At 47.8% G+C, this 14,844-nt stretch overlaps 1 protein-coding gene across 5 annotated transcripts in view; it reads left to right on the top strand.

The window, feature by feature from the left end:
- CRB3 (crumbs cell polarity complex component 3) overlaps positions 1–14,844 on the top strand; it is a 61,157-nt gene that overhangs the window by 8,768 nt on the left and 37,545 nt on the right. For all 5 annotated transcript variants that reach the window (XM_069230429.1, XM_069230432.1, XM_069230431.1 and 2 more), the window contains exon 2: positions 11,368–11,676. In XM_069230429.1, the coding sequence (XP_069086530.1) occupies positions 11,601–11,676 (76 nt within the window). In that variant the 5' untranslated portion in view covers positions 11,368–11,600. The remainder of the gene's footprint in view (positions 1–11,367; positions 11,677–14,844) is intronic.

The following is a 14,844-nucleotide window of genomic DNA, read 5'->3' as shown; positions in this document are numbered from 1 at the left end:
CCTCATTATAACGTTCTTCTGACCTTGTCCTGGCATTCCTCACAGGGGTCAGCAGCCATGATAGGTTTGGGTAACCAGAGTCACCTGCAAATTTTGAGGGACAACATTTAGCCACACACTATCCTATATGGTGAACACCATACCCATACACCACCATCCCAACTTCTACTGGGTGGGAACCAGGGCTCACCCATTAGCCACACCCTGTGCCTCTATAGTTGGCCCATCACATTTTAGATGCTGCTATTCCTCGGGACAAAGGCATCATGCACTGACCCAGGATACTTAGCATTGATGTGGGAGATGTACTGGTCCGCCAGGCACACCATCTGAACATTCATGGAGTGGAAACTCTTACAATTCCTGAACACCTCTTCATTCTGCCGGGGGGCGGGGGGGGGGGGGACAAATGGAATTTGTGTTCCATCAATCGCCCCAATTATGTTGGGGATATGTCTTCACTGTGGCCAAATCCTCACCCTGGGGGAAAACAATGTAGCTGCACATGTGTTTTATCAGGGCAGACAACCCTCTTGTCAGCACGTTTGAGAACATTGGCTGTGACATTCCTGCTGCCAAGCCCACTGTCACTTGGAAAGAACCAGTTTCCAGGAAATAGAGCACTGATAGAACCTGCACAAGAGGCGGGATCCCAGTGGGGTGATGGATAGCAGATATCAGGTCAGACTCCAATTGGGCACACATTTCTGTGATTGTGGCCCTGTCAAGCCTATAGGTGAGGATAATGTGCCTGTCCTCCAGTGTTGCCAAGTCCACCAGGGGTCTGTACACGGGGGTATGTCTCCATCTCCTATTCATCCGCAGCGCTAGGAATCTAAGGGAGAAAAGAGTGAGGAGCCGGTCGCAAACTAAACAATGGAGCTACAATAGTAGTTTGCATCTTGTAAACATGTAATGGGTCAGTGTGATTTGTCCAGTATGTGCTGATACCTCGTGTGACGCAGCACTATTCCAGGGCCTGCCCCCCCACCCATGAAATGGTGTCCACCTGTCCTGTGTGGAAGGACAGGTGGAAGTGAGGTAATTCTGCTGATGTTGTGCGCCGTTGCGGTAAGCGGCCGGGAACCGCCGTGCAACTCCTCATTGGTTAACGTTGGGCCCTATGGGGTACAGTGGCCAATGGTGATCTCCGCCAGAGGTAACTGTATGCACCTGCGTGGACGTGACCACCATTTTCTGTCTGATTCCACACTTGCTACCTGACCTGCCATAGGAGAGGACCTACACTGTATGTGCTGCTGTGACCTGTGTCTGGAACCTACCAAGGCCCGTGTGACCGGGGAAGGGCCCCAGCCTTCACGTTGAGGTGACTGGTGGATGGGGTCCTACCCCAGTATGGACTGCTGTATGGGCCTCCAGACCAACAGGTGAGTACACTGTGGGCACGATGCATGTGGCATGAATGCATGGAGGTGTGTGTGAAGGCCTCGTGTAAGGGGGTTGGGTGGATGTCCTCTTGGTGGCATACAGGTTGTGTGCTGGACCATGTGTGTGGTAACGGTGATGGGAATGGTGGGCCAAATGATAAACAGGCAGGACTTTTTGTCTAATGGTATTTTCCTGTGTGTATTGCCTCTGCATGTCAGCGCCCATCAAAAGAAGGGTATATGGCGTGCCATCGCTAAGGAGGTGTGGACCCTGGGGGTCTATGGCAGGCGGGGTACCCACTGTCACAAACGGTGGGAGGACCTGAGACGCTGGGCACGGTAGACGGCGGAGGCCGAGCTGGGGATGGCCTCCCAATGAGGAAGGGGTGCCTGTTGAACCCTGACCCCCCTGATGTCCTGCATACTGGCGGTGGCCTATCCAGAGCTGGATGGGCGCTTGAGGGCATCACAGCAGCCACAAGGGGGTGAGTACAGTGTCCATCATTACAACTTACGCATGGTAGGGTGGTATCCGGGTGCTGGATGTGTCAGTGGGTGCCCCTAGGCCCAGCCTGACATTGCAACGTAGGTCCCCTGGTGGTTTGGGTTCTGAAGGGATAATCCTGCTACCTAGCTCGTAGGCATCCACTACTGGTCAGGGCTGCATGGGTCCCAGGTGTGCTGCATTTGGAGGTGTGTGCCCCTCCCCATGCCTTGGTGGCAAGCTATTTCTTTGGTAGTGCAATGCATAGTGCGTAAGGCTGTTCCCTGTGTGCGAGTGCGCTGTGTACGCCAACGGTGGTGTTGGTTCAGCCACTGACCCAGTGTATCCTTTGTCACTTCCCTCCCCCTTTCTTGTTTTGTCATCCTGTTCTTAAGTGCATTAGCATCATCTGGTGGAGGAGCAGAGGCACCGGCGACAAAGGGAGCTGCATCCCACAGGACCCAGGAGGCAGAATCCACCAACGATGAGGGCACCAGTGGGACAGAGGGCGAGGGGACCACCATGGCGTAGACTGAAGGGAACTCTTCAAACACAGATACCTCCTCCGATAGAAGCTCCCTGGTGGTGGCGGACACTTCTGTGGCCAGCTACATGTACAGCCGCCTCCCCCGTACCAGCACTGCCCACCCAGCAGCCCCTCATTGAGTTGCCTGTGCCCGCTCACCCAGGAGGGTGGGCATCTCCTTCGCCCCAGGCACTTCAGGCCCTGCCCCAGTTAGCCCTGCTGCCCTGAGTGAGTAGGCTATTGACCTGCTGAGATCCATCTCTGTAGGGCAGTCAACCATTGTGAATGCCATAAGGGGCTGGCAGCCCAGAGGCAAGAATCTAATGCATTCCTGGAGTGCATTCACACTGGATTGGCGGCCCAACTGTGTTCGATTCAGGCTATGGCCTCCTTGCCGATGGCAGCCATTGTCCCTGTTTCTACCGTCCCCGCCTCCCCCCCCCCCCCCCTAACTTACACTGCCCAGTCCCATTCTCCTCAACCCCATCCTATCCCAGGCACACATACAGACGAGCATGCACACAAGACAACACCCAAGAGTGTCACAGGCACACACAATCACCAAACTTCATCCCACAGGCACTAGCACAAACACCATCCAGTTGCAGACACAACAACATCCACTATTTCCACTGTCTCCCCCTCCCCCCCGCCCCCTCCCTCCCAACCACGTCCACACTCACACCTGGATGCACTACATCCTCATCCACTACCAGCATCACCACACCAAGCAGAACACACACCTCACTGGCAGACACTTCCACAACATCCATGCACACGTCTCCTGTCTCCTCTCCCACTGTGTCTGTCCCCCCTCCTAAAGTACACAAACGCAAGCACTCAGACACCCAACAGCCATCCACCTCACAACAACATACAGCCCATGCACCTTCACCCAAATCCAGCAGACACCTCCAACAACTCCCTCATCCTCCACTCCCATTCCTTCTCCCTCTTCCCACCCAAATGTCCCTAAAAAAACAGTTCCTGTCCACCATTGACCTCTTCCCTACCCCTCTCGTCCCCCCCCCCCGTCCTGCAAGTATGGCCAGCGTATCACATACCCAGGCAAGCACCTCAGCCACACAGTCCACGGGCCAAGTCCTAACCGCACCCACTCGTGGTGGAAAGGGATCCAGGCCACATGTACTAAAGGGGAGCCTGGACCAGCCAGCCTAAAGGGGAAGGAGCCTGCCTCAGCAGGCAAGAAGGGCAAGGAGCCTGCACCTGCCACCTGAAAGGCCAAGGAGCCTGCACCTACCACCTGAAAGGCCAAGGAGCCTGCACCAGCAGACAGGAAGGGCAAGGAGCCTGGACCAGCAGCTGTGACGGAGCCCCCACCACCAACCATGGTTGTGCATCCGTCCGGGTGTGCAGGAGCCTCCCCCCCCACCAGCATACCACCACTGTGCAGCCATCCGAGGGTGAGGGGATGTGCAGGAGCCTCCCCCCACCAGCAGCAACACCACTGTGCATCTGTCTGAGGGTGCAGGGGATGTGCAGGAGCCTTCCTCACCAGCAGCACCACCACTGTGTAGCCATCACCGCTGGCGGACGCAATGTAATCCTGCGTCCATGGGCTGCTGTGCGGGCTGCCCCGTCCAGAACCAGTGGGCAAGACACCCACTCGACAGACTGTGGCCCATTACTCCCTATGGATCAAGCACAGGGCATGTTGCCCCCTCCAGAACCAGTGGGCAAGACACCCACTCGACAGACTGTGGCCCATCACTCCCCAGGATCAAGCACAGGGCAGGTTGCCCCCTCCAGAACCAGTGGCATGGTTTCATCTCCTGGCTGAGGTGCACCCCCTAACCCCCTGAGATGCCTGCCTATTTACCAACTGATGCCCCTGAAGTGTTATCTCCGTGTTGTAGAAGGTGACAAGTGGGGCCTTTGGCCTGTGGCCATGTGGCCCACGCAAATTGAGGACTGGGTTGTGTCCCTTTTTCTGTAAATTTGTATATATCTGTTATATTGCCTAACCTATTGTTTCTACTGTGTTAATCTTATTACAAACACTTTGGCGAAATCGTTTTGTCCTTGCATTTTTCAATCGATTTAGGGGGGTAACTTGTTTTCTTGGGCAGCTGGTTGTGTTTATGGGGCGTGTGTGTTGCGTGTGTGTGTCACTGTCGTTTTCCTCCCCCTCCTCCCTTGCGGTGCTAAGCGGCTATACTCACCGCCTTCGTCTTCGCTGGGGTTGGTGTTCGTGGTGGAGCAGAATGTAGAATATCATCGGAAAAACATGCAGTTCTGGTTCCATGGCAGCATGGTTCTTCCCTGTGTCTCCAATGGTGAGCCCTTTCACTTCTGTGCAGTGTTTCCGCCAGGCTTTTGATGTTGTTGGTACCACCCCGGAAGAGGTGGAGGTTTGCAGGGTCATAATATGGTGGGTGGAAAATTAACTTCCGCCTGGCTGTAGGCGGCTACCGCCGTGGTGGCTGTTGTTTCCGCCCTGGCGGTTGGTTTGGTATATTGGCTGTCTTTCGGAGCTCTTTCTGCCATGTTAAGAATTTGGTGGTAGTTACTGCCAGCCTGTTGGCAGTATTACTGCCACTTTATCACTGACCGCCAGGGTCGTAATGAGGGCCTTAGTGTTTACTTTTCTTTCTCGGACTTCAAAGTGAGAGGATTTATGCGATAATCTTGCTGGATACTGGGGTTAGGAAAGTGTTTTTTTTCCTATCACAAGACCACATTTAAATAAACTTCAGAATATATCAGAAACAGGAGTACAAATGAAGCACATTTTTACTAATTCTGAACTGTACTGGAAACAATACCTTCATATGATTAAAACAAATCATTGCATTAGGTGATGCAATTTCCACACATCGTCTGTCCACAGTATAGTTTGATTTGAAAAACTGTATGTCTGTGCAATTGTAATGGTCATTTCAATCTATGTCACTCTGACACTGCATCACTCTGCATTACTGCACTCTTCCACTCTATTGTATACCACTATACTCCACTGCACTCTATGCTACTCTACCCCATGCCACTCTATGCCACTGCACTCTGTGCCAATGCACTCTAAACAATTGCACTGTACGCCCACTGCCCTCTACTCTGCACCACTGTACTCTACGCCACTGCTCTCTATGCCTCTCTACTCTACATCACTGTACTGACACTCTACTCTGCAACATTCCACTCTCCGCCACTGTACTGTACACAAATCTACTCTGTACTACTGCATTCTACGCCAGTGCACTCTATGCCACTCTACTGTGCATCACTTCAATCTAAGCAACTGCACTCTACAGAACTATATTCTACTCTGCACTATACCACCCTACACTACTCCACACCACTGCACTCTGCCATGCGAGTCTACTCTGCACTCTGACACTGCACCACTCTACACTACTGCACTCTGCCACTCTATTGTATGCCACTCTATTCCACTGCACTCCATGCCACTGTACTCTAGGCCACTCTAAACCACTGCACTCTATGCCAATGCACTCTAAACAACTGCACTGTATCCCGCACCATTACGCCGCTGCTCCTATGCCACTCTACTCCACACCACTATTCCACTAAATTTTAGCCATGATTAGCAGCCACTCTGGTGTATAACATGGCTAAAACACATTGGCAAAGAAATTAGCTCTTGCGTAGATAATGACCAATGTTTGTTAGTACTATGAGGTACTGAGGTCCCTGAAAGAACTGTGAATGTGTAAGTCCTTATTTTAAACGTGCATTTGACGCCTCGTTAGGGGTAGTAAGCACTATATAAATACAATTACATCATAATATAGGCTGCTACAAAATGCGCAAATACATTTAGGTTAAATAAAAAGTGCTTCTCAAATACAGATTTGAATAATATACAGTTTATAACTAGTACTAAATTTTTATAACACCATTAAAACCACACCCTCCACAGCTCACCTTGGAACACCATTACAGTACCTCTCTAAAAGTAAATACCTTTGCTATTAGAAAGCTTCAAGTGACTCCTTTGATTAAAGTCAATGCAGGTTTTCAAGCCCCTTTGCATTTGCAGATGTACCTGTTGCACACATTTGCATTTGTTTAGGGAAGGAGATACCCTGTAGGAAGGCCTTTTCTTATCTGTCTGCCCCTCCTCCTTTCAAAGCACACAAGACTCCCTGCCCTTCAGTCCAGGTGGGGAAAATTATCTGCCCGTAATTTCACCCTGCCATTCTTTGTCCTTTTGGCGAAAGGCTAAAATTACGGACAAATGCCGCCCGTTAAGCCTTTCATCATGGACAACGGGCGGCAGGGCGAAATTACGGGCAGTCCGTGAAATTTACGGACGGGTGGTCACCCTAAACTGGTCATGCCTCCTGCTACCTCCCAGCTGGTTCCCGGGGCCTATGTGCCTACCATGGAGCATGCACGTAGCACAGCTTCCAGATTGCGGCTAGTCCTTCCTCTGACCGAGCGATTCACTAGGTAATTTTTCTTCACTTTTTGCCATACACTCCATAAGAGTGCATGACACTGTACAGTCTCCCCACCCGTGCTACTCACGCTGTCTGTTGTTGCTTCTTCCTCTCAGTACACTTGTGGTGTTCTCACTGTTTGTTTTCCCCTGTCCGCCTCTTGCTTTGTATTTTTTTCCTCCTGGCCCTCTTATTACTTGCCCCCTGCCCGTGCTGTTTTACTCATATTGCAACACTGGCCGTATCATAGTGCTTTTATTTTAACTTTAAGCCACATTGCACAGCAACTCGTGAACATGAGAAAACCAATTGATCTTGCATAGGCTTGTTTCTTTTTCTTTTAGCACTCCATGGAAGTGCAAGTGTTTTCTAGCTCTCACTTCTGTGTGCTACTTCTCTCCCACATCTATGCACCATGCTCTGCGTGTTGCCCCTCAACCCCCCACCAACAAAAACCTCATTTGTTTCTTCCCAGTGGTGTGGGGACAAGTAATAATGTAACTTGAGCATACACACATACATACGCTTTTTGCACTGGCACCACAGCAGGGTTTTCCACAATGGGGTATGTTTAACAGTACGCCTTGTTTATTTCATTAGGTATGGTGTGAGATCACATTTAAAGTAGAGGTGCGTAACTTTTTTGCCAGTTAAGTTTTTCAATGCTTGCTGGTTCACCTACGCATTTTTCTCACCATTGCAAGAAAACCAAACACAGCCACCCCAGAACACAAATGAAAAATTCTTCCCTGCAGGTTTCCATTTTACAAATCTATTCTATATACTTTTGCAGGATTTTTTCCTGCAAGACTAGCCAATGCAAAAAATTTATATGAACAATGACAATGTGCAGCAAGAGATCACAATCTGCGTTTTGCAAAATATGTACTATATAGACTCATTTTATGTTTTAAATGCAGATATTTATGACCTAAATTGTTCGAGTCCCCATTTCACATAAAAGTGGTAAATGTAAATATTTTGCTACTTTCGAGAGCAGCAAATTTTCCATTGGCCTTTGCAAATGTTGCAAAAAAAATAAAAACATTTCCTTAGTTAAGACTGTTAGGTGGGGGTGGCCTCAAGGTGTGCAGGAAAGCCAATATGGAGTCGGGGTCCCAGTTATTCAAATGGCACAAGCATCCGCGATGCACAGGGTGAGGCCAGCAAATTGCGAAATGGGGTGTTATGACAGAAAAGGACGCATAGAGTTTGTCTATGTGGTGTCTTTAGAGTAATGTTAGCTTACATCTGTGGTGGCAGAACAGGATCCTAGTTGCAAAATTGATCACCTGTTGGGCGAGGCGGAAGGAGTTTTGATGGTGTTCATACAGTGAAACATAAGGGTGTTAATCAGAGACTTGGAGACACTAACAGTTTTCATGTTAGTCATTAGTTGGAACCTGCAGCCGAGCGAGTATGTGAAAGAAGTAATTCCAGATTCATGGTGGGGTTGAACAGCACATAGGTTCCTCGTTGATAGTGAGAGATTTAAGAGTGTTTGGTGGAAGAAGGCAAACAAATTTAGCAGGGGTGGAATTTTGCTGGTATCTCAGTGCTGTTCGGTGTAAGCTAGAACTAGGCATAGCTTAGTAGTTCTTGTTTGAAGGTGGGGTATGTAGAAGCAGAATAGTATGTGTTTCTCCTTGACATTTAGGTGGTAGGAGAACCCATCTGAGAAAATTACGCCTCGGGTAAACGTTGTAAAGTGAGATGAGCTAGGGACTCTAGACGAGAGTAGGCAGATGCGTTTACGTTAAGTGGGATAGAGGGCTTTAATTAATAAAAGAAAAGTGCTCTAGAAATAAAACCAAGTTCAAGTAAATGGAGATCAGCCCCAAAGAGAATGGGCAACCTGGAGAAAAGGGTGAACATGGACCAAAATGAGGATCAAGCCTGCCTTAGTCAATTAAGTGTTTGTATTTTTAAGCAGCAGACCTCACAGCTCCACCATGGGTGCTGAAAATATGGTATCTTCTGAAGGGCTTCAGTTCTCTACATATCTCAAGATAAAAACACACCCCTGTTATGGAGAGGCCCACTGCCACTGGACTTGAACTCTAAAGTGGGCCTCTTCAGAAGGGCCACCTGTGCTCGAGCACTCACTGTTCTTGAGGGGTTTTGGACAAACAGAGCAGTAGAACCCCTTGGGCAGAACCTTCGCTTAAAGGCTCTTTTCAGCAAGCTAGTTGGCCATTGGTCAGGAGGGTGTATTACTTGCAAATGCCAGGGCAGACCCAATCATACTTGGTTGTAGATTCTCCTTCCCCGAAGTATGGATCTTCAGCTACATGTAGTATGCTGTCCGGCTCTCAGCAGCAGGAGGTCCCCCATATTGAAGACGCTGGACTTGATACAACCAGGCAAACTGTTACGCTGGGCTCTGAGTAAACTGGGCAAACTGGCACTGAATTTGTCTCCAAGAGGATAGCAAGGGCAGCAAAAAAGTCTTTTCTGGGCAAACGTCCCGGCTGCCCCCGATAGGGCACTGGCAACCGGAAGCTCCAGTTCTAGAAGTCTCACGGCAGTTCTGCTGAAAAGGTAGGTCCTCCTTAAACCAAATGGGGCTGTCTGCCAGCACCAAGCCATTCAATCACACACACCCAACTGCCATCTCTAGAATTAGGGGGGATAAAATGTATTCCTGTGGTTATTAGATGCCCATCAAATGCTTGTGGTTATTGGTTAAAGTCCTTTGGAACGGGTGTTAACAGCTGTTAATTACTATTCCTGTACGGGCCTGAGGAGGAGTTAGCAATGGTTGGGTAGAAGGTTGTTATGGACCTTTTTTATGGTTAAAGCCTTCATCACTTGCGTTGTGTCAAATGATGTCCAATTTAGATGTTTGTTCAAGTAAATTTTATCTAAAAATCATGAATAAAGGATCACCCACAAAAATGTTTGGGTTGACCCCCACACCATTTCGGGATTGGTTCCCTATTGTGCATGTTGGGTGGGCTATTTGAAGAAGTATAGTACTCCATGTTGTCTTTCCTACACCGGCTGATTATCCATTTATTAGCTGTTAGACTCTGGTCTATTTGCAAACTCAAAAGTGTTCCTGAAAAGTTCTGTTTTCAGTTGTTTGTTGAGCCCAGGAGGGCTGGGTGCTGCTTTAGAGATGGATTGTGGGTGTGGTTGAGTTTCTACCAATGTGATCCTACTGATATGTTCGTTTGCTTCAACTGTTTAAAAACATTTTGGATCAGTTTGTGAGAATTTGCTGAGTTGAGCTGTCTAACTTGCCCATAGTAGGTCATTAATCTTTGGGACACAGGAGCCACAAGGCTAGGTGAACTGGGCATTTGATTTTGACTTCAGTCTTTACTGTCACTGGAACCCAGAGGGTGACTTAAAGAGCTAGCTTGATGTATTTTTGGCTTTGGAAGATTAGATTCCACCTGGTAGCTTGGTTTTGATGTTGCTGAAGTCTATGATGATCATTTTGAGAATTCCAGTGTACATTATGCTACAATAGTCCTACCGTACTATTATCCATGTGTTGTTTGGGTCTATGTGATAGTTTCCATGAGCCGAAGGGGTTTCCTCAGTAGTGATGGCTGGAAGCTGCTGGTATTTAGCCCAACATTTGAGGCAGTGAGAAGAGAACTTCATTCTTTGTGCTTTGCTCTAACAAGGTTTCTGATTTAGTGCCACCATCGAAAAATCTACATGGTTAGGCACTTGGATTTTTTGGTGGCTAAGTTGTGGGGTGAGAGGGGGAGGCAGGTCAGATGCTGACCTGTCAGGGCAGGAGTCTCCTCTGCAATAAGTGCCATCCATACTTGCCCCATCCTTCACTGATACATGCTCAGCTTACTTAACTATTCATGTTTTTCTCAAATTCCCTTAAATAATGTTTGGCGAAGTGTGCATTTTGGTGGCCGTTAAAATGGAGCTTGGGATTTTACAGAGGAAGGCTCTATGGGGCTGATGGAAGGCGCCCCACAGTTACAGATCCATTCCATTACACCCTCTAAAGTAATTATATGGCTGCTATTAACTGTAGGGACAGGTAACCATTGATGGTGACATTACACTCAAACAGGATTAGATGTAATTCACATGTTGTAAAGATAACTCACTGTGTGGGAGATTTTCTTAGGAAGTATTTTGGACATAATGTTTTTTTAAATGCTCATTAACGTTGGAGAACATCCTTTGGGGTGCTCTGTATGTGTGAAGCCGGTGTGTGACGTATTCTGACCTCTGAGGTACTCTGCATGTCGTTAGGATTTTCCCTGAATTGGTCTGTATATGACATTCTGACTTTTTTAAGCATGTGAGAAAGCGCAGAATGCAAAGTGCATTGTAACACGGCCATGCATCCAAAGTTCTCTGCCTGTGGGACAGTCCAGCTTTTGATCTGCTCTGCATGTGGGGCAGTCCAGCCTCTGTTGTTCTGTTCTGTACACATCAATAATACAGCCTTTACATTTTGGACTGTTGCACTTTAAGTACAATCAAAAGGGGTCTTTGTTGGATCTCTAGGTGATATTGGTAGGCTGATTTGCTAAGCTAACTTTATTTTCTTTGTGCTCCCAGGTGTATTTGGTGCATTGAAGCTGACTGCAGAGGCCCTTCAAACAGCCTTCACTGGTGGTTTATTTGGATTGCGCCACTGTGACTAAAACAGACCTGAGTGTGTCATCACCGAAGAGGGACTTGTGATCACTGCTTGTAGCAGTGGGGGGTAGCACCCCCCCCCCTCTTTGAAACTGGGTCTCCAGTGGTGCACCTGTCACCAAAGCACTCCTTGACTCATTACTGACGGGAAGATGGCTGGCTGGACGGTTCAGAAGGCGCTGTGTGCAGTTTCCTGGCTTTTTCTGTTACAACCAGTTCTGGGTCAAGGTAAGCTGGCTAGTTAATGTGTTAATTGGTGGGGAGATTGGTGGCTGAAGGAAACCCCAGATATCACTAAAGTTAAGATTCTGGCTAGCAACATAGTTTGCTGCTCATTGCTAGGATTAAGGCCAGAACAGCCCTGTCTGAGATCTGGATGCTTGGCTCGATTGAGAGAAGTATGTTAATGGCAGACAGAAGACTGGTCTAGGATTTGGCATCTACGAATTGAAGCATGTTGCTATAAACCAGTAGCTTTCATAAAACATCCCTAGATTATAGGGGAAAAGCCAATCGCCCTTCAATCTCTTTTTATGATACTGTAGAGCTTATTGGAAGGGCTGGAAGCACCTGAGGCACATCCCTTTCACAGAACATTTATGTTTTTAAATGGGGCATACATTATAATAGTTTGTTTTGTAGCTAGGCATAACCATACAAACCTGCACAGGGTATGTTGTCAGGTTGGGCATGGACTTTGCACAGTATGGTTCACCAAAAATGTTCTGGATGGACCTGGGTGCTAACTCACAGGAAGTGTTTTTCTTAATGGTGTACTGACACCCCTCAAAATGTCAGTCAAACTTTGTAGTGAGACATCTGCTGATGGTGTGTGGAGTGAGGATCTCTTGCGCATCACAGTGAGAGCAGCCATCTTTGAAAATAAACTCACCGCATTTGATTGATAGCGTTGCTTACTCCTCCTTAGTTGTGTGAATGAAGTAACTTTTCTTTTGTTGTGATATTCTCTCCTTTGGGAGAGGAGTTTAATAACTATTACAACAGAGTGTGTTCTATATTGATGGTTTGTGGGTGGAGTGGTCTTACCAAGAGGGTATGCAGGCCAGCTCTAATTCAGAGGTGTCCAATAGTGCAGGAATGTTGGCCTTACACATTTTTAAATACTCAAGTTTAGACCAAATGGCTAGCTTGGTCTGACCCCATCCCAGACTCAATTCATCAATGCATCACTCTATTGTAGAGAAGTCCTTTCGATGGTCAGGCATAGTTACAAACCTTTCATTCAAGAAGCTCATCAACCCCAGGATTCTGGTGAACCTGTGCCCCTCCTGTGGTTTCTGTAGTGTGGTGTAAATCCTTGAATCTTTGCTCTTACACAGGTCGCTTTTGACATCCAACCTAGCAACCTCATGTGTGACATCCATTTCAAAAGCCATGCACAGGGCTTTGTGGTAGGAGTTGCTTTCATCTAAGGATGAGGGTCACAGCTCTGTGCTGCTTCTGCTTGACCACTTTGTTTCCTTAGGCTCAGTTAATACTGCGTCACTTAAACAGATGAGTAGCATCACACAAGTGGTTTGAATTTTTACTTTTGAATCACAATTACAGGCAAATGCTGTCTTTCTATTATCTGTCACTAATATCCAAAAGTGTGGGGGGGGGGGGTTGGGTGGTAAAAAGGAATCAGCACTATCATTGATCATCCAATTTCTCTGAGACTGTCTCTGTAGTCATGCACATGGTTATAGCATGTATACGGGTGGCACCCAGCTATCCTTCAAAATGCAGACAATGATCGAGGTTGCTTAAGTTATGCAGACTCCTACCTACACATCCAGAGGTCAGTGAGTAACAGCCAGGTCTGCCTTGTTTTAGCTCAAGGATACCCTCCCGGGTGAATCATTCCCTCTACTAATACTCATAACAACGTAACAGAGTGACAAAGACCATTATTCTACTGCTAGGCCTTATTTACCCGGGACCTCTCTGTTCACATGACACACCAGGCCTGGCTCCGCTCTGATCTCACTGTGCCCAAGCTTCTGCTTTTCAGCTGTTGTCTGACCATCGATGCCAACCTGCACTTTGTGCCTCAGACAAATACTGCCACCAAGATGGCTTTTTGACAACCTAAGGCTTCTGCAGAGTATACTCTTGCCCCCTGAAGCCCCACATTATCAATTTAATTGTAGCAGTTTGCAGGTCTCTGCACCGTTTTAAAATCCCACCCGTACTACACCACCCACACGTGTAGAGCCAAGCAGCTTTCTTTAGCCATGGATTAAAAAAAACACAAGTATCAGAACAGACAAAATATCTTGTCGGTAATTATTTTTTTTCAGATTATCTTCCAGAGGGAGATGGAGCAGAGGCGTACAATATGGTCACTTTTGACCATGCTCCTAATGTAATGTTGCCTTTAAACTTTAAGGCCTTACATCATTCAGATTCTTCCTTGCTCCACATGCTATGGAGTGTAAACCTGTGGTGCGGAGCAAGCGAGCACCATAAACATGGAGGAATGGTGGTTGCTGGATAAAAGAGGTTGGAACAAAGATGGTGGCAGGGCTGTTCTCCAGTGTCTGAGTTCTCTCCTATGCTGTGCACAGGGTGAGGGAGTGAATCTTTGCCACAGTTAGCTGGGGGTGGCAGATATCTGGACACATCCCCCTCAAGGAGGAGGTGCCCAATGAACTGGAGGATGCATGTGTGTGGGAGACATACAGTGACAGGGGACTTGGAGTGAAGGTGAACATGCACGAATACCGTGGGCCAAGCAGCCGTTTCAGATGGTCACGTTGTGATTGCAGTTGATGAAACAAACACATAGACAAGAAAGATTTCTTCCAGGCACAGTCAAGGAGTCGAAAGAAGGGGACTGATTACCCTGAGTAGGAACCTCCATAAGCATGAGAATGGGCTAACAGTAAGAAAGGGACGCAAGAAGTGTTGGAGGACATACAGCAGAAGCTGCATAAAGTGGAAGAGGGTATCTACTGTGGATGTTTGCAGTATGTAGAATTGGGAGTATACATACTGCCAACATAATGGTCCTCCCTCCTGATTTAGATGTGGTAGAACCATAGGTTTGACTACAGCGGTGACTACTGTCATTGCTATAGCCCAACCTCTCCGACGGCTCAACTGAGTAATGCTCGTTGGAGAAATGGCTATATGTCCACCCACTGAATTAGGATTGGTGGACATGTAGACATTTTTAGGTTGTGCATAGCAGGCACAAGCGCTGCTTTTCGACCTGTTGTGATTTATTCTGTGGGCTTTGACCACGCCCATCACGTAATTGATTCCTGGGCCTGCCTTTCAAAAATCCTTTGTTGTTGGTAAGTGATATGTTTGTCCTGCCTTGAGGCTGGTTTGTAACTGCCTTGGAGACCGACTCTGTGACATGGATTATTCCACGATTGGCCAGATAGG

This window comes from Pleurodeles waltl, chromosome 4_2, assembly GCF_031143425.1.
Source record: "Pleurodeles waltl isolate 20211129_DDA chromosome 4_2, aPleWal1.hap1.20221129, whole genome shotgun sequence".
Lineage (NCBI taxonomy): Eukaryota > Metazoa > Chordata > Amphibia > Caudata > Salamandridae > Pleurodeles > Pleurodeles waltl.
The sequence above is the reverse complement of the archived record's forward strand: the minus strand, read 5'-3'. Positions and strand labels throughout refer to the sequence as shown.